The sequence below is a fragment of the Stigmatopora nigra genome, chromosome 3 (assembly GCF_051989575.1).
Source record: "Stigmatopora nigra isolate UIUO_SnigA chromosome 3, RoL_Snig_1.1, whole genome shotgun sequence".
Lineage (NCBI taxonomy): Eukaryota > Metazoa > Chordata > Actinopteri > Syngnathiformes > Syngnathidae > Stigmatopora > Stigmatopora nigra.
In genome coordinates, this window is record NC_135510.1 from 1,803,477 (window position 1) to 1,822,147 (window position 18,671).

At 39.7% G+C, this 18,671-nt stretch overlaps 1 protein-coding gene across 2 annotated transcripts; it reads right to left on the reverse strand.

Annotated features, from left to right (window-relative positions):
- Positions 1-824: 824 nt before the first annotated feature.
- Positions 825-18,611, reverse strand: wtip (WT1 interacting protein). Of its 2 annotated transcripts, none has more exons than XM_077713466.1 (9): positions 18,382-18,611; positions 16,784-18,273; positions 13,139-13,240; positions 3,924-3,991; positions 3,783-3,845; positions 3,558-3,688; positions 2,869-2,920; positions 2,697-2,765; positions 825-2,611 (listed from the first exon to the last, which is right to left on the reverse strand). In XM_077713466.1, the coding sequence occupies exons 2-9, from the start codon at positions 18,099-18,101 to the stop codon at positions 2,468-2,470; spliced, it is 1,947 nt and encodes a 648-aa protein (XP_077569592.1). In that variant the 5' UTR covers positions 18,102-18,273; positions 18,382-18,611; the 3' UTR covers positions 825-2,467. The 2 variants fall into 2 exon arrangements, with proteins under 2 accessions (XP_077569592.1, XP_077569593.1); XM_077713467.1 differs by lacking the exon at positions 18,382-18,611 and having other exon boundaries at positions 16,784-17,637; positions 17,707-18,373.
- Positions 18,612-18,671: the final 60 nt, after the last annotated feature.

The window sequence follows — 18,671 nt, forward strand, 5'->3', positions numbered from 1 at the left end:
CACACGTCAGTGTCTGGAAATCTTGACCAGCATCTTGGAAGTGCCATCACAGCACTCAACACAGAATTTCTCTCGTATAAGCCGTCCCCTGATTCATAACTTCCATCTCCATATTCACTATTTTAATAAGGAGTACAAATGTGTTACTTTGAAGGAAAAATCTTAAGAAAAATCACTGCACGTGGTTTTTCTGAGATACTGTATAAATCGATTGCTGGATTGCACAATCCAAAAGGGTGTTGCCTGCATGAGAAAAATTCAAAAAAGGAAGTCAAGTGAGCAGTACAACCAGGAAGTGTGTCCATAGCAGTCTAGTTTGTCATCCTTAGATAGGATAGCAGCACCCTGACAAGTGAGTTTTTGCACGTTTTATGCAAGATACATTTTTTTTTCTTGAATTTCACTCATAAACAAGCATTTTATCTGTTTATCTTGTCTCTATTTTAAAATAAATGACAATATCAACTGCATCTCTCGCGTTATATCATTTTGTCTTTGTCACCTTAGTTTCATTCATCTCAAGTCTAAATTATGCGCATATAAGCTGTACCTTTTACCTATTACAAAACCCCCTTGTTTTATTGCAATCAGCCTGAGCTAAATGCAAAACGAAGGGCTTACATTAGCTTGCAAGAAGGTACTTTTTTGTTTAGTACACTGTAACATAGCTCACCTCTTACACACAGTCTGAGGGCGGAACCCTCACACACTCATAAAGGATGCTTTGTGCCATAAATGGCCAAAATGTCAAGCCACACCAGAGCGCTCTAAAAAAAATTGGGCCCAATCAGACAGCACGTCGTCGAAAAACAATAGTGGCAAAGTTACAATTCGCTACAAAACCACTTTATTGAATAACAGGTCATGTCCTCTACAGTTACATCCTGATTTCTTTTTAATACATTAAATAATTTGTTTTCTCTCCATGTATAGATAAATAGGTCTACTCTTCTCATCAACCATCTAGGTATATAATAATAAGGGGAAATACAAAAAGATCATGTGCTTTATGGCAACTAACCAATGGGAGGAGGAGACATCCTCTCCTCATCCCGAAAGGGAGAAAAATATACAAAACTAGACTCCTTTATGTACACGGGATTCTAAGCGTGTGCTTGTAATTTGTTTTTAATCATGGAAAAATAAGCGGTATCATAATAAAGTGGAATTAAGGGAAAGCCAAGTTGGGAATAAACAATCATTTGCATTACATTCGAGTAAATTGGAGAAGTTAGTTGTGGTCAGTGTGTGTCTTTTTTTATGGGGACATTTTGGGTCAGTAGTATTGAGTGGGTACAAAATGGCGTCCGTTTCCTGCAGGTGTACCTGAGTGCGGAGCCAAAGTCTATTTGGGATGAGGGGAAAAATGAAGGAATTGAATTGTTGAAATTAAGGTTAGCCCAGATTGGATTGAAATTTGGAATCGGATTCAAAAGGTTGAATTTAATCCTCAGCAGAATTCTGTTTTTTCTTGTTTTTGCATTTTTTTCCCGCAAAAGTGCCGCGGTGGTCCTGCCACTGTACACAGATGCTCTCCAAAAAATAAAAGAAAAATACAGAAATCTGGAGGTAGGGGAAAAGGTCAATCCAAATGAAAACAGAGCTCATTAGCGCCACCTATGGAAAGCGTCAAAACTGAAAAATCCGGGCAGGTCCAGCGGCGCCGGGCTTTCAAAAACGTTAGCGGACCATTTTGTCATTTTTCGGGGTTGAAATGACGAGGAAATATCAGCATCTATATTTACGTATAGCATGGTATATAATACGAAAACTGTACGTTGTATACGAGTACATTAATTGTTCCTAGCGTTGTATTTTCATCATTTTGTATTTTCATCTTTCATTAAGACACAGTGAATCTCTGTAGGTAGTGTCTAAAGACGTCAACGTGGAATGTCTGTGTGACCAAAAATAAAGGACCCCCTCCCCCCACCATGGAGGGAGGGGGTCCTTTATTTTTGGTGTTTTAAGGCACCAAAGTTTGATTAATCTGCCATTGGAATGAAGAATTGGGGTAAAAAAGGAGGGGTGCGATAAAAAGTATAGTCGACAGGGGCTTGAGTGAATGAAGGAACCCCACTTGGACACCAACGTACGTGTCCAAGAAAGTAGGGCAGTTTGGCATCTTATAGTGAATCACAGGGTTGCCAGGTTACGTCGGCGTGAGTGGGTTTAAAGGAGGATGCATCCACGGATGCGGGTTGTCTCCAGCCATCTTTTAAGGATTCAGGTATCCAGAATCCCCCCCAATGGGGGCACGACATGGCCATATTGGGACTGACTGGTCCTGCCAGTGAGGAAGAAACGGGGCGCGCATAAAGGAGGGTAACCCCGCCACCACGCGTGGCCAATCCACGACCCAGGCGCCGCGCCTTTGGGGCGGGTTGGCCTCTCTGGCCACCTGAGGTGATCTGCGGGGGGTCTGCCGTCAACCCCTTTTTAATTTTTTTAATTTTTACGCTCCCGTTCACAGCTCGGTGACGTGGAGCGGGTAATTTGGGGGTGGACCTTGTGACTGCAATCGGTGGATGTGGCAACCGTGGCAGAGGAGGTGGCCTTCCAGGGGGTAACAGCGGTGACCCTCCTCGTCGTTTAGTTGGAGGTGGCAATCCTGGCAGGTGGGAGGACAATCATAAATTGAGGAGTTTTAGGAAAGTCATAACGAGCCAAAATGGCGGATTCTTTTTGGGGCTCACCTCGCAGTGGTAACATTCCACATGATAGTCCTTGTCCATGGAGACTACTCGAATGGTCTCTTCGGAGCCCTGTGAGAGGGACAAATGTGCCGTTGAGATATGTAAAGACCCGCAATGTAGTCCTAGCTATGGTACGTCGTGGTAAGTCTTCAGCAGCGTATGTAGTGATTACCTGAGCTGGGAGAATGGGCTGGTCGCAAGAGGAACACTTGGGAGCGAAAACCCTGCAATGATGAAGGACCAGAAGGCAACATGGTTAGTCTCAAGAAAACAGCTGCCATATTTTCTTGCAAATTAGCCGTCTCCACGTATAAGTCGCACCCTTAGAATTGTTGAATTTGACAATTTCTCGCATATAGGTCGCACCCTGTGAATCGTTGAATTTGACAATTTCTCTCGTATAAGCCTCTCCCTGATTCACAATTTTCACCTCCATATTCATGGTTTTAATAGGGCGTACAAATATGTTACTTTGAAGGGAAAGTGTTTTTTTTCTGAGATACTTTATAAATCCATTGCTGGATTGCCCATTCTGTAGACAAATTTAAGTGTGGCGAATTTTATCCAACATATGTTTATTTTTCCCTTGAATTACATTCAAACACATCAAAATTAATTTTGTTAAGCGTCTTATGTATTTATCTTTTCTTAATTTTTACATAAATGACCATATCTGCTGCATTGTCTTGCATTTTGGCTAATTTGTGCGCATATAAGCCGCACCTTCACTTCAGTCAACATTTTTTTAGCAACAAATACGGCGTATATACGAGAAAATACAGTAGATTGCTACAAAGATGGCAACCCCCAAAAGGGAAAAAAATTAATCCATAGTGTTAGAAAGCAGAGTCCTGTTCTCACGTGTGGTAATCTTTAACACAGTAGATATTGTTCTCCATGTCCACAGTGAAGGGAACTCCATCCAAACCTTCTTTACACACCACACAGCGGAAGCAGCCTGGATGATAAGACTTGCCCAATGCCTGGAGGATCTTCACCCCCACGTGAGAAGCACATAAAAAGTCCGTTACTACTTTGGATTTACACCACTGAACAGATAAAGGACAAAAAAAACAGTCTGCTCACCATCTCCATGATTAGATGGCCACACACAAAGCACTTCTCGGCGGTCTGTTGGAACCCGGAGTACTGCGGAGATGATCAGATGATTGATGATTATATTAAAAACTTATTTTATGGCATCTACAAATGTTGAAAATGACTTACCAAAAAGTCCTCCTCGCAGTAGACCTTTCCGTTGACATTATAGAATGCTTTTCCTCGCAATCTCCTCCCTAAAAAAAACAGACAAATACAGTCAGAAAAGTGCATGGATATTTCATCTCACATCTGTAATACCAGACTAGATTGGATTAGATTAGATAATTTTATTCATCCCATATTTGGGAAATTTTACTGTTACAGTAGCAAGAGAGTCAGAATACAGACACAGGGAAAGACATTTTAGAGATAAATAGGTAATAAATAAGTTAAATAACTTATATATATATATATATATATATATATATATATATATATATATATATATATATATATATATATATATATATATATATATATATATATATATATATATATATATATATATATATATATATATATATATATATATATATATATATATATATATATATATATATATATATATATATATATATATATATATATATACATACACACACACACACCTAAATAAATTAATAAATATATACCTAAATAAATTCATGAATATATAATTAAATAAATCTAGAAATACATTCATAAATAAAGATATAAACAAACATAAATATACATCAATAAATAGATATTAAATATATCATCAATCATCATTGGTTTTGACTATGCGGAGGCAAACGGTTACAATTCTTTTGTTTGTTTTTTTTCAAAATTGTAAAAGTTTTGGTTTTGTGTGAGTCGAGATAATTAATTTTGGAATGATCTTTGACGGGAAACCGCCATTTAAGTAGTGTGTAAAAACTGATGGTGTGATTTTAAATTTACGTTAGCATGTCGCCTAGCACCAACCGCTAATAACACATTCTAACCTCTTCCTTTTCCGTGCATTGTGCTAGTTTGCTCACAAACACGCCAATAATAGTCAACTGGAGACGGGAAGTCCGTCCTTAACACTTGAAGGCTACTGGGAGGTTTTGAAACACTTTTCAACACTGCGTGGGGCCCATTAAAAGTCTTTAATATGATGAACGTTTGTGCTTTGGAGGCTTGTTTGATGGAAGCAGGATGGGATAGTCAATTGTTGACAGTCAAGGTCGAGTGGGTTCTAGTTTTGTTACTTTTATGAGAGTGTTAAAATAGGACGCCAACAATTGAGGAGTACAGAAAGACCTTGAGATATGAGCTTAATCAGGCAACTTGAAAATGATGGTTAACTCTTTATTGTACTGGCCTGCTTACGAAACATTGTTTTTCCCCCTCAATTTTGCATTAATTAATGCAAAAAAATACACGAGGGATATGCGGCGAGATGCTCATATCTCAAATTTGTCTTGTATCTCAAGGCAAAGGGTGGTTTAGCGGCTGAGTGATTAGCACTCTGGGGTCTTTGGGTTCAAATCAAGGTCAGTTAAACTGTGTGGGGTAAGGATGTTGGGCCTGCGTGGGTTTTCTCCGGGTACTCTGGTTTCCACCCACATTCCAAAGATTGGACACTCTAAATTGCCCCTCGGTATGTATTGGTTAATGCAGACATGGGCAAACTACGGCCCGCGGGCCGTATACGGCCCGTTAGACAATTTAATCCGGCCCGCCGAGCTTGTCCAATAAATAAAATAATAATGCTTCATAAATCATTCATTACATCTTGTCCATGCAATACCGTGTTTCACCTATAAATGGCGCGCTGACATTTAGGCCTTTGTTGAGTCGCGCCTTTCTCTTTATTTATCCCTCTTTAATTTTCTCATTGTCATTTGAGCCCTTCTGTAAAAATGAGCGGACCAAAGAAAAGGAAAGTGGACAGTGAGTGTCGTGTATTTAATAAAGAGTGGACAACTAAATATTTCTTCACTGAAGTCCGATCAACCGCTGTATGTCTGATATGCCAAGAAACTATTGCTGTTTTCAAAGAGTACAATATCAGCCGTCACTTTGCCACGAAGCATGCAAACTACGCTAGCAAGCAGTCAACACAACAACGAGCGGCTACTGCTCAGAGATTGGTGGCTAATTTGCAGAGTCAGCAGAATTTTTTTCACCGGCAAACTGCAATTCAAGAGGCAAGCACAAAGACAAGCTTTTTGCTGGCCTTCAAACTGGCAAAGGCTAGCAAGCCTTTCTCCGAAGGCGAGTTTTTGAAAGAATGCATGATAGAGACAGCTGGTGTTTTGTGTCCGGAGAGCAAAGGCAAGTTCGAAAAAATCAGCTTATCACGCAGGACAATAACTCGCCGTGTGGAACTCATTGATGAAGATATAGTGAGCGAGTTAAACAAAAAAGCGGCAACCTTTGAGTTATTTTCATTAGCGCTTGATGAAAGTACGGACATTAAAGACACTGCTCAGCTCCTCATTTTTATCCGCGGGATAAACAAAAGTTTTGAGATAACTGAGGAACTTTTGTTCGAGTTTTTCTACTATGATAAAAAAATTGAAAGTTTGAAAGGGCGCATCTTTTAATTACGCACTGCAGCGGGACAGAAAGGATTGAGGTTAGTCGCCTATGTTGTTGGGTAGTAATGTTTTGAATGTTGAAAGTTATATTCATCAAGATTTCAATAAATTTTGATATTTGTTTTACTTGGTGCCTTCAATTGAATTGTATTAAAAACAGATGCAATCTCCAGGGTTGATAGATCACAGTTTTCTATTCTAATCTATTTGGCCTACTATTTCTCTTGTACATTTGGAAAATGCAGTCCTCAATGTTAGTGAAACGTGTTGAACATTTATTTGCATGTGCTTGCTGTACTATGAGGTTTGGATACTACAAGCAACGCTTTATTATATTTGGCCCAGCAGTCAATGTACTGCTGTGGCCCCTTGTTCAAATTTTATAACCCATAGTGGCCCGCAAGTCAAAAAGTTTGCCCATCCCTGGGTTAATGGTTTTAATGGTTGTTTGTCTCCTTGTGCCCTGTGATTGGCCGGCCACCAGTTCAGGGTGTTCCATGCCTGTGGCCTAAAGTCAGCTGGGATAGGCTCCGGCACCCCCACCATGACCCTTGTGAGGAACATAAAATGAGATTTCAAGGCAAATATTTAGTCAGAATGTTCCTCATGTCTCAAATTTTTCATATGTTGGGCACTCGTATGTCAAGGTTTGACTCAATTGAAAATGAGAGTAGTAGGGACCAATCAAAACGGAATTTAAAAATAACAGGACAAACTAAAAAGTCGATTCAAACAATTTCAGCAAAATTGAAAGGCTCATGATTTGACAGAGTTGACGGAATTTCTTCAAAAATGCCCGAGATTATAAATGCTGTTACTTAAACAGGGGGCAAAATTCTGCATAATTTCACAATGTTATGTTGCAATCTGATTGCAAGTTTAATTCCAAGGGGTGGTAAACTTAATTCATTAGGCCTAAATCCAGCATGGCGTCACCTTGCCCCTGCCATGCTACATCATTCAGGACTCGCCTACCTATTCAAATTTGTTTAAACGTGGCGGGGCGACTCGGCGACGGCGCAATGACTTCACTCGAGCCATGCGAGAGGGGTGGGGAGGGTAGTTTGACATCAACCAATCGTAAATCTGCAGTGTTAGTCAGGATTTAATTGTTGTCCGGGGCCACCGTCGGTTTGGCAAAAAAATAAAGGTTCTTCTAGTTGAAATTTATGCAATTGCTATATTTCAAACGTCAGCGCCAACGTTGGAGACGGTCATACGTTAACACCCACATAAATGGTCCGGGGCGCCCAGGAATGCCGCCTACACAATAGGTGAGACTTTTAAGACGAGGCAGACTGAGGAGCAATTAGCATTTCTAGCCAGCACGGGGAGGAAGCCACCCTGGCGTCCTCAAAAGGCCTAACCTCGCAGGAAGAGTGAGATTATAGAGAAAGGGGGGGGGGGGGGGGGGGCGAGGTGTTGCGAGGTTTTCGGGGAGTCTGGGGAGGTTGACACAAAAGGGCCCTGGCGTTGACGCGGGCCCACTGAGCAAACGGGGACATTCCTTCTGCCTGAGGTCACTAGCTGGTCCCATTCAACCCCCCCCCCCCCCCCCCCAGAAAGAGGTTGGGGAGATGTGGGGGTGTCGTTGTGCGGGGTGGTATCCCTTGCATGCCCCCTTGCTCTCCTCAGGCCTTTTGTCGGGAGACAAACTAGGCAGAGGCGCAAACTGCATTTTCTGCAATCCAGCAGACTTTGGACAACCAAAGAATGACAATTGAAGCGCAAGTGTGTGTAAAGTCAGGCCGGGGGGAGGCTTTTATGGCCCACCAGGTACAGAAAGTGACTTAAGAAAGGGCTAAACGTGCAAGGTGAATTGCCATATTTTTCCAATTTAATTCGAAAGACTCCCGGACACAATTAGGACTTGATTAAATCTAGTGGGCCTCCCTCAGGTGAGGATGTTGAGTGGTAATAGCTGAAAATGATCTTGAGGTAATATTTAGATATTTTTTTTAATAAATGGATTAAAGGAACTGGATTAAAAAACCCTGAATATTCAGTTTTTATAGATCTAAAACAATGTTTATTTTAGCTTTTTTTTAAATATATTTTTAGATTTTACCAAATGATTTTTGAACTAAAAACAGAAAAAAATGATTAAAAAATGACAATTATTGATTTAAAATGGGGAAAATCAGGAATTTAATATACATCTATACTTTTCATTTTAACTTGATCCTAAAACAGAAAGTCACCACTCATGATTTACTTTCCCGGGCCACACACAATGATGCGGCAAGCCAGATTTGGCCCCCGGGCCGCCACTTTCACACATTGTCTCCAAGCCAATGAGGACAGAAGAGGAAAACGTCAAAAGCAAAAGACAACATTCCAACGAGTCTTATCCGATGTTCCAATCAGCGTGTAATCAAGCCGCGAGTGGGAAAGTTAGGGAAAATAAAGATGATGGCCACGAGTCTGGACAATCAAGTTGACATGGACACTGGTGTACGCTCTTTTTTTGGACTGTTTCAGATGAAAAATTGTTTTTGAGCATGGACTCTATCTCCTTGGTTTAACATTGATTTCTATAATATACTAAAACTTCCTGTGTGTAGCACCATTTTTTTACCTAGATCTACAATGTCTTCTGTGTCTATCTTGCTACTACAACCAAGGAAATTCAAGTCTAATCACACCCAATTGGTCTAACATGTTTTTTTTCAACGAGCCTATCTATCATTTTTATTTGGGTTAGGACAGATTTCAATTTTTTTATTGCCATGCCAGATCTCGGAAGACTTCCTGGTGAAGCCCTTCGAGAAAAGTTGGCTCCAGTGGGGTGGAGGATGGCCATTTTTAATTTATTTTGTACCTTTTTTGGCATTCTTGGCCATTTCATGAAAAAAGGGGTGAGACGTTGGGCTCGAGCCAAGAGGAGGGTTGAATTATGCATGGTTAAACAAAGCCCAAGGCAAGCAGCAAGAAATGTCTGGGCAACAACTAAAATAAAATGAAAACTAAGAGAAAAACTGATAACTGAATGGTCACACGGAGGGAGCTCCTAATCTATCACAGGAGGGTGTTATGACAAGACTTTGGCTTAAAAGAAAACATTCTCAATCAACTTGAGGTCAAATAATACATCATTTACAACATTTACATGATCTATGATTAATATTCCCTCTATTTTTTTATACGTCTGGCCATAGAAAACAACTGAGAACACAGAGGACCAGTGTGAGGAACATCAAAAATTCACGCAGGTGCATGTCTTCTAGCCATAAACGATCTAGTCATAATAAATTGTAAGGATTAATAGCTATGAATAAAACATCTTAATAAATGGCAATAGGATATGAACAAATCTGAATGAAATTGTACCTTATTTTTCACGTAGGTTCTTCTCATGCTATTTATTTATGTATATAATTGCTGCATATTTATATTATGTATATATGTGTATTTATATCCTCTTTGTTTATCCACAAATAGTTACTTTTTTATATTTTAATTTATATGTTTATGTATTTATACATCCATATATTTATTTCTTTTTATATATATATATATATATATATATATATATATATATATATATATATATATATATATATATATATATATATATATATATATATATATATATATATATATATATATATATATATACATACATACATACATACATACATACATACATACATACACACACATACATATTTTATATATTTATTTGATTAGATATTTACACATTTTATTTATTTATTTACTGATTAACTTATTTAGTACCCATTTATTTATATCTAAAATGTCTTTTACTGTGTCTGTATTCTCACCCTCTTGCTACTAAATTTCCCAAATACGGGATGAATAAATGTATAATATTTTAATCTAATAATAGGGGTGACCCTACTTTGTGATTTTTCAATTATTGTGGCCATGTTTGGTCTACATTAACCACGATATTCGTGGGATTACTGTATTTTTTTTGTACAATTCCAGTTGGATTTTATTTTTTATCCATCTGCGGAGGAACGGGGTGGCTTGCCTAGCGTCGTCCGCTAACGTGATCCCCAACTCCAATAAAAAGCCAGCATAATTCTCACATCAGATGCTACTCAATGAAAAAAAAAACCCCTCAACAATCCCGGGAACTGGACACTTGTTCTCACACAATAAACAGGAAAGAATGAGTCTTTAGTTTCTCTGCGCTTCCAGAGGTAGATCAGTATCCATGTGGAGTGCATGTATGAATGGAGGCAACCTGGCTAAAAGCTTATTTTTTTCTCCAGACCCTTCATTTCTCCGGGTAAAGGGAAAAAAAAAAGGATTGCGGGTGGTGGAGTCGGGTGACTGGAACATCGAAACCACCGACACACACTATACACTGTATTGACTGAATCTGATATTTAATTACAGCCTTGAAGACAAGTTCAGTGGAATGCCGAAATCGGAGGAATTTCAAAAGCCAGGGAGCCCAGGGGTGGCAATAAAGATTTTTTTCGGGGGGTGGGGGTGGGGAGGGGGTCTTGAGTGGGAATTTTTTGAGTGCTTTCAGAAATGAATGACAAGTAGCCACAGACCACCGCTTAAGAATTACACAACATTTTGCTACAGATTTAAACAAGCAAACCTCATGACATGTTTGTATGGGTATTTCTCATTTCCCAAAAACATGTATGGTATGCTGGTTGAACTTTACAGTCATACCTTGACATACGAGTGTCCCAACATACAAGAAATTTGAGATATGAGGAAAATCCTGATCAAATTTTTACACAGAGATAATTTTGACATACAAGCATACGATGCAAACGCTAGGTAGGATATTCATGACAAATTATAAACCTGTATAGTAATCCCTCGAATATTGCGGTTAATGAACATCAAACATGGCAGCGATAATTGAAAAAACGCTAAGTAGGGTCACTCCAGTAATTATTTATTCATTTTTACTTCATTTTTTAATCCTATTAGCAAGAGCGGCTGCCGCTTATGAGTTTCAGCATGGATTTTCAATTTTTTATGAACTTAAAAGAAGAAAAAATATGTAATTAATAGCGGGGAAAAAAATTGCAAAGTAGTGAATTTGTGTTAAGTGAAGACGCGAAAATCGAGGGATTACTGTTATTGTAATATCCTATTTTTAAGTGTTTTTATAAGAGGGTAGGAACGAATTTAATTGTATTTAGTTATTTAAAATGGGAAATTTTGATTTGAGATACGAGCAAATTGACATAAGAGCTCGGTCCCGGAACACATTAAGCTTGTATCTCAAGGTACATACTGAATTGTCCTTAGCTATGAGTGTCTATCAGTGTTTTTTTGTCGCCCTGTGATTGGCTGGCTGCAAATTGACTACAAGCCATGGTTTAATTATTTATAAATGAAAATATGGAAAGGAAATTGTCAAAACTTTTTCCGCAGACTGTACCATGTGGTTGCCATGGTAACTGCTGGATTGTTCTTCAATGCTCTCAATCTGATGCATATTTCAAATGCCAGTATGTGTGGAATCTCTTTATGTTCAAGATCAAGACACTATTTCATTTGTGTGGGTGCAAGAAATTATGTTTTTTATTCATATTCTATTTTTAAATTCCATTTTTCACCTAATTTTAACAGTATGAAGTTTTTTTTGTAAAAACGCCTCAGTGTAGCGTTCAAATATTTCCTAATGCTTCACTAGTGTCATTCTGCCTTGAAAAAATATACTAACACGCCAGCCAATTGCATTAGCTTAGTTCGCTATGCTCTATTGCCGGTTGCCAGGGAACACGCAAAAACAGGAAGTTATTACACTTGACCAGGAAACACCCGGAAAATTCTATTTCCCATAGAAAAATGCCTGAAAATAGATTCCATTTCATGAGAGTTTTGCTGAATGCATGACTTTTGAAGAGGCATGCCGCAGGTATGTGCATCTCTTGTGAATCATTACATTTTTGTTTGTAGACATTCACTGAACATTGAACTGGACTTTGTGAGACAGTGAATGACTCTTTTGGGGATTTATTTCTGTGGAAACAGTGGCTAGAGTACTTAAATAATGCCATGTTTTTAGATGGATATTACCACAAATACTCAAATGCACTTTTTACCATTGCATGTGCTGATTTATTATTTTATTATATAAAATTTATGTATTTTTATATGTATTTATTTATTTATTATTTTTATTTTATTTATTTATGTATTAATATATGTATATACTTTTTATTTTTTTATTTATTAACTTATTTTTTACCTATTTATTTAGGTCTAAAATGTATTTTGCTGTGTCTGTATTCTCACCCTCTTGCTACTGTGACAATGACATTTTTTGGGATGAATAAAGTTACCTAATCTAATCTAATTTAATATTTTCCAAATCTTTACTTGACCCTAAAATACCAATTTTCAAGAAAATTATATTTGGACTATGGCTGACTATTTTGAGACCCATAGAAATTGAATTGAATCATTAAATTACACTAACAGTTACAAGTGCCCTATTTTTCTTCCTTAGTTAAAGTTAAATTTTATTTTAGGTTATGTCATTTTGATTGACATTACCATAAAATTGTTTTGGATCCACTAACCACTTCAACACAAAATAACAAAGAAACCAATTTTTCTTCACATTAACTGTAAAAAATCTCATTTCAATGCTACTATCCACCATTTTTTAAAATGAAAATTAATGTTCTGATTCAAACTCCCAATGATACATAAATAAAAATAATGGCAAATGTTCAAACTTACATACCCACCATACATCAATATGTTCTGTCCACACACACACACATTTAGAGGAGGATACTTTTATACTTTCATGAAATATTGGTCTATATTTTCACTCACCACATGAGCAGCAGGTAAAACAGTTGGTGTGATAAAGATTCCCCATAGCCTGACAGGCTTGACTGGCTCCATACACTCCTTTGCCACATTTAACACAGATACCTGCAAAAAAAAATTAAAAAAAACATTGGTCTTTTCATTCTTAAAGTACCTGAACATTTTAGCATACCAGACTTTATGTCCCACCTGCCAAAATGACACAACTGCCCTACCATATATCAATAATAATAACAACCTAGCACATTGACCTTGTCATTAAAAAAGTATTTGTAGACAGCATTAGCTCGACGTAATGACGTCACCTGAGGTCACATTCCTTAGGGCAGGCATGTCCAAAGTCCGGCCCGCGGGCCAAATAAGGCCCGAGGACAAATTTTGACCGGCCCACGGCCTCTATCATGAAATCAATAATACACGGCCCGCCAGCACTGTTGACCACAGTATAAAATAAATGTGTACAAAAAGCTATTTTTCACTTCACCAGAAGATGGCAGTAGCCCTGTGGCCGCACTCTGGCCGCCGTGACCCTTGCGTCATTGTTTCAGCCCAGCCCATTTCTAACATGTAAACAAAAAAAGGAAAGTTGACCGGGAGGGCCGCCGCATCCAGGAGAAGTGGAAATTTGAGTATTTTTTCACTGAAATACGAAACAACTGTGTCTGCCTAATTTGCCAAGAGACTGTGGCTGTTTTCAAGGAATTCAACATTAAGAGGCACTACCAGACGAAACATGCTAGCTACGACAAGCTAACTGGGAACGAACGCGGTGAAAAAGTGAAGCAACTGGAAGCTGTTTTAACGGCACAGCAAAGCTTTTTCACAAGAGCCCGTGAGTCAAATGAAAATGCCACAAAGGCAAGCTACGAAGTGGCAACGCTAATTGCAAAGCACTGCAAACCTTTCAGTGACGGTGAATTTATTAAAGACTGTGTAATGAAAATGGTTGAGAAAATTTGTCCCGCGAAGTAGCAAGAGTTTGCCAATATTTGCCTGGCTCGTAATACTGTGGCACGGAGAATTGAAGACGTTTCATTAGATATTAAGAGACAGTTATAGGCAAAAGGAACTGAGTTTGACTTTTTCTCGTTAGCGCGCAAAGAAGACCTGGACTACATACTGCAGTAAAGATCCCAGTATCACCCTTCACATTAGTGCAGGCAAGATATTTGTTAAGTCCTCTGAGTTGAATAAATTCTTAAATCTCAGTTCATTATTTTTTTTGTGATGGTCAAAATCACAGTTTGAATATGCAGTGATCATTGTTTTGTTTTCAGCACTGTTCCTACAGTGAGCATATAATAGTGAATAATATGTGATGTTTCACATGAACTTAGATATCCTTGATAGTTTTCTTATTTTTTTGTGGTTTGTGATTTCGGTAAAAACCTAAATGTAAAAAAAATGTAAAAGTATGCCATTTGTAATTAAAAAAAATCCCAAAAAGTTAATTTGCATTTAATGTTAATGGTTCAAAGAATGTCAGGCTAAAAGTCGGCCCGCACACATTTTCACCTTACCAAATCTGGCCCTCTTTGCAAAAAGTTTGGACACCCCTGCCTTAGGGAGTGTGGGGTCAAAGCCTGCTTGGGGTCAGTCCCGGGTCAGGGTGTCGATAGGACATGAGACCGAATTACTGGACGCCATCTCACTCCCCCATTTATGAGGGAGGGGGGACTTAATGGACCATTAGGTGTTTTAGTTCAAATAGACATGGCTTTTAAATAGACCTGCACATGATGTTGTTGTTTTTTGGGATGTCACCTAACAATGGATGAGCAGTACAGTAATCCCTCGAATATCGCGGTTAATGTAGACCACGTGTCAAAGTGGCGGCCTGGGGGCTAAATCTGGCCCGCCGCATCATTTTGTGAGGCCCGGGAAAGTAAATTATCAATGCCGATTTTCTGTTTTAGGATCAAATTAAAATGAAGAGTATAGATGATTATTAAATTTCCGGATTTTCCCCCTTTTAAATCAATAATTTTATTTTTTTTATCCATTTTTTTCTGTGTTTTTAGTTCAAAAATCATTGTGTAAAACAAATCTCTCACAAGTATGTTGTGTTTTTTCGGTTTTTACCATTTTTTTTTAACCATGATTGATGTACCGCGCTACCTTCGACCGTGAACCTCTGAATTTCCGCTGTGGGAGTCATCAAAGGGTAATTTTATCTTATCTTCACTGTACTTCCTCTGGTATACATTTCAGCCTTAGTGGAAGTCGACATTCTGATTTATTTTCAAGTGAGATATTATATTACTGCATTTTTTTTCAACGTATTTCAAAAGGTGGGTTTTTTCCCCCCCCAAAATAATCTGGACCTGTTTTGCGTCAATTAGGTTAGCTAACATTCAAGTCGGCATTGAACGAAGGCAAAAACAGGATGCCGAATCCCTCGTGTGCCCGTTTCGGAAGACGTCCGTCCGTGTGGCAAGCGCAGGATGTTGAGCGTTCAAACCCGGGGGGTTAAAAATAAACTGCATTCCTGCACCTTTGAACCCAAATACAGAACAGCTCCAAGTTTCATAGAAATAACGTTCAAAGAATTCCGCTCTGACAAAGTTAATGAGAAATAAGGTGCATTTTCTTTGACAGAATGTATGACCAAGGCCAGCGATGAGTCAAGACAAGCCCACCCTAGATTTTGTCTAGACCGCCATCCGTGTTTTTCGTGTGCCAGGGCATGTCAGTCGCGCCTGACTCCCTAGTAGGTGATGAATGAAAACTGTAACACTGTACAGTTTTAGGAAAACAAAATCAACTTCAGTCAAGTACACAAGAATATTAATCTAAAAATAAATTTATCTCGCACCAAATTTTGCAAATTAATAAAAGGTACAAGTTTTTAAATAGATTAATTTATTTATGGATATATATTTTTTGGATTTATTTATATATTATTTTTAATGTATTTATATATTCATTATTAATTTATATATATATTTACTATTAATTTATTTATATATGTATTTATATTTATTTTTAATTTATTTATATGTGTATTTATATTTATTTTTAATTTATTTATATATGTATTTATATTTATTTTTAATTTATTTATACATGTATTTATATCTATTTTTAATTTATTTATGTATTTATTATTAATTTATTTATATTTACTTTAATTTATTTATATATTTATTATTAATTAATTTATATTTACTTTAATTTATTTATATATTTATTATTAATTTATTTATGTATTTATATATTAATTGTTAATTTTGTAATATATTTATTTATTTATGTATTTCTATATTTATTTAATTCTATATTTATGAATTGATATATTTATTTAGGTATATATTTATTTATTTGACTTATTTATTACCTATTTGTCTAAAATGTCTTTTGCTGTGTCTGTATTCTCACCCTCTTGCTCCTGTGAAAATGAAATTTCCCATAATACAGGATAAATAAAGTTATCTAATCTAATATAATCTAATCTATATTAAAGTTTAGTACCTTACCACTCCACCCGATCGATACCCCTGCATTCAAGTAAACATAGGGTGAAAGAAAAGCAATGTTGAGAAATTGGTACACTTTACAAGGCTTGACAATAGAATCACATTTACATCCTTGTTTTTGGGACCATAAACAAGTCCAGTTCAGAAAAGGAAGAAACCAAAAGCCACCTACCGAAGTACTCTTTCTTCATGTGCATCTCCAACTCCTTCTCCAGCTCCAAGGTGAGCGCCTCCAGCCTCCTCTCGGCTTGACTCGGCCCGCTATCCCGACTCGGCGTCACCTGGTAAGGCATCTTGAACCTCTGGCCCGCCATGTGCGTCTTGGTGGTCCCTTCCAGAGCTGAGGGGTGCTCCTGCACTTGAAGCTCCTGCAGGTATGACTCCTCCTGCCCCCCCAGCACGGCAGACGCCCTTGGCGAGGGCATCTGGAGGTCCGGGTAGGTGCTCATGGACCCCCTGGAGCTACGGGAGCTCCTCGAGCTGTGGCTGGAGATACTTGAACGGGGGCTGAGCACACAGACCGGAGCCCTGGCACTCCCGTCCTGGCTACAGATGCTGGACCTGGGGCTGGCCACCAGCGGGGCACCCCCTTCCAAATCATCCCTGACGTGGGGTCCGTAGCGCGAGTCCGAGTAGCTAGACCTGGGACTGGTGGTGAAGGAATACTGGCTGGCCGTGCTGGACCTGGGGCTGGCGTGCCTCTGGTCGTAGCCCATGCTGATCCCGCTGGTCCGGTTGCTGCTGGGTTTACTGCAGCAATCACAGCTGTTCAGGCTGGTTCTGGGACTGGAGTGCTTGCTGGTGTCACTGGCCGTGCTGGCGTAGCTAGATCTGGGGCTCAGAACACCGGAGCCCTCGCAGTGGACCGGGACCTGGACCGGGGTGACCGACGCCGCCGCCGCCACCGCCACAGCCAGGCTCGACCGGGGGCTGGCGTGCTTACCCTGCTCATGCGACGAGGAACAGGACGACGCCAAGCTGGAGCGCGGGCTTTGGTGCCGGCCGTCCATGCACATGCTGTTGCACCTGTTGCCGGGCAGAGGAAGCGGCTTATGGAGGGCGTGGAGGGCGTCGAACGCCGAGCCTGTGCTGTACCGGTGCACCTCCAGCGAGTAACGCCGTTGCTGACTCTCCGAAGCGCCCGTGTAGCAGGGTAAGGCCACCTCGGACTTGCAGCAGCCCTCCTCGACTACGTAGCCCGCCTCTCGTTGCGGGGTGCAGAAATCCACCGGGACGCTACGGCCGCATTGGACCGGCCGGACCGGAGCCGCGTTGTACACTTTATTACCCGAGGTGAAGTTCTCCACCGTGTGATGCTGTTGTCGGAGCGCGGTCGACGCCGAGTCCCGGTCGCGGTCCCGGTCACGGTCCCGGTCCCTTACCCCGGCGACGACGACGGTGGCGTCCTGGCGTCGGTAAACGTCGTACAAGGAGAGCTCGTCCATCATTTGGCCGGCGCACAGAGCCACGTCGTGCCGATACTGCTCCATGTTGTTGTTGTCTTTGTAGTTTCTTGTAGTCCGGAAACAAGTTAGCGCGGACCACTAGTGGAGGTCCGCTCAGGAGGTACAAAACACGGCGAAAATTCCAAACGCGGTGGCGCTAAGGTCTCTTTCCCGGTCGTGGTGAGCCGCATATCCGTCTTCTCCGCGCTTGTTGCGGCTGTAAACGAAACAAAACAACAACAACAAAGTCTTTCAAACGCACTACTGAGCCGACGGTTTGTCAACTTGAGTTTTTGGGGGGGTTGTTAAGTTGAAAGGTCCTTACAGTCAATGGCGCGCTGCGCGGAGGAATTTCACCTCGCTGGCTGGAGTTTGGTCGTCTTACGTTTCTCCCTACGCGGACTAAAAAGTCAGAGGGACTAGATATAAAGCGAGGAGATTATTTTAAAAATGACAAATGGAAGAAAAATACGTTAGAAAAATGGGTGAGAGGAGCAAATTAAGGGCAGAAAAGTGCTTTCCCGCGGAGGGAGATGAGGGGACTTGTTCTCGCCAAAGGAATGCGGGGGATGGAGACGGGATGCGATGCGCCTCAGTGGAATGTGGTTAATGCTG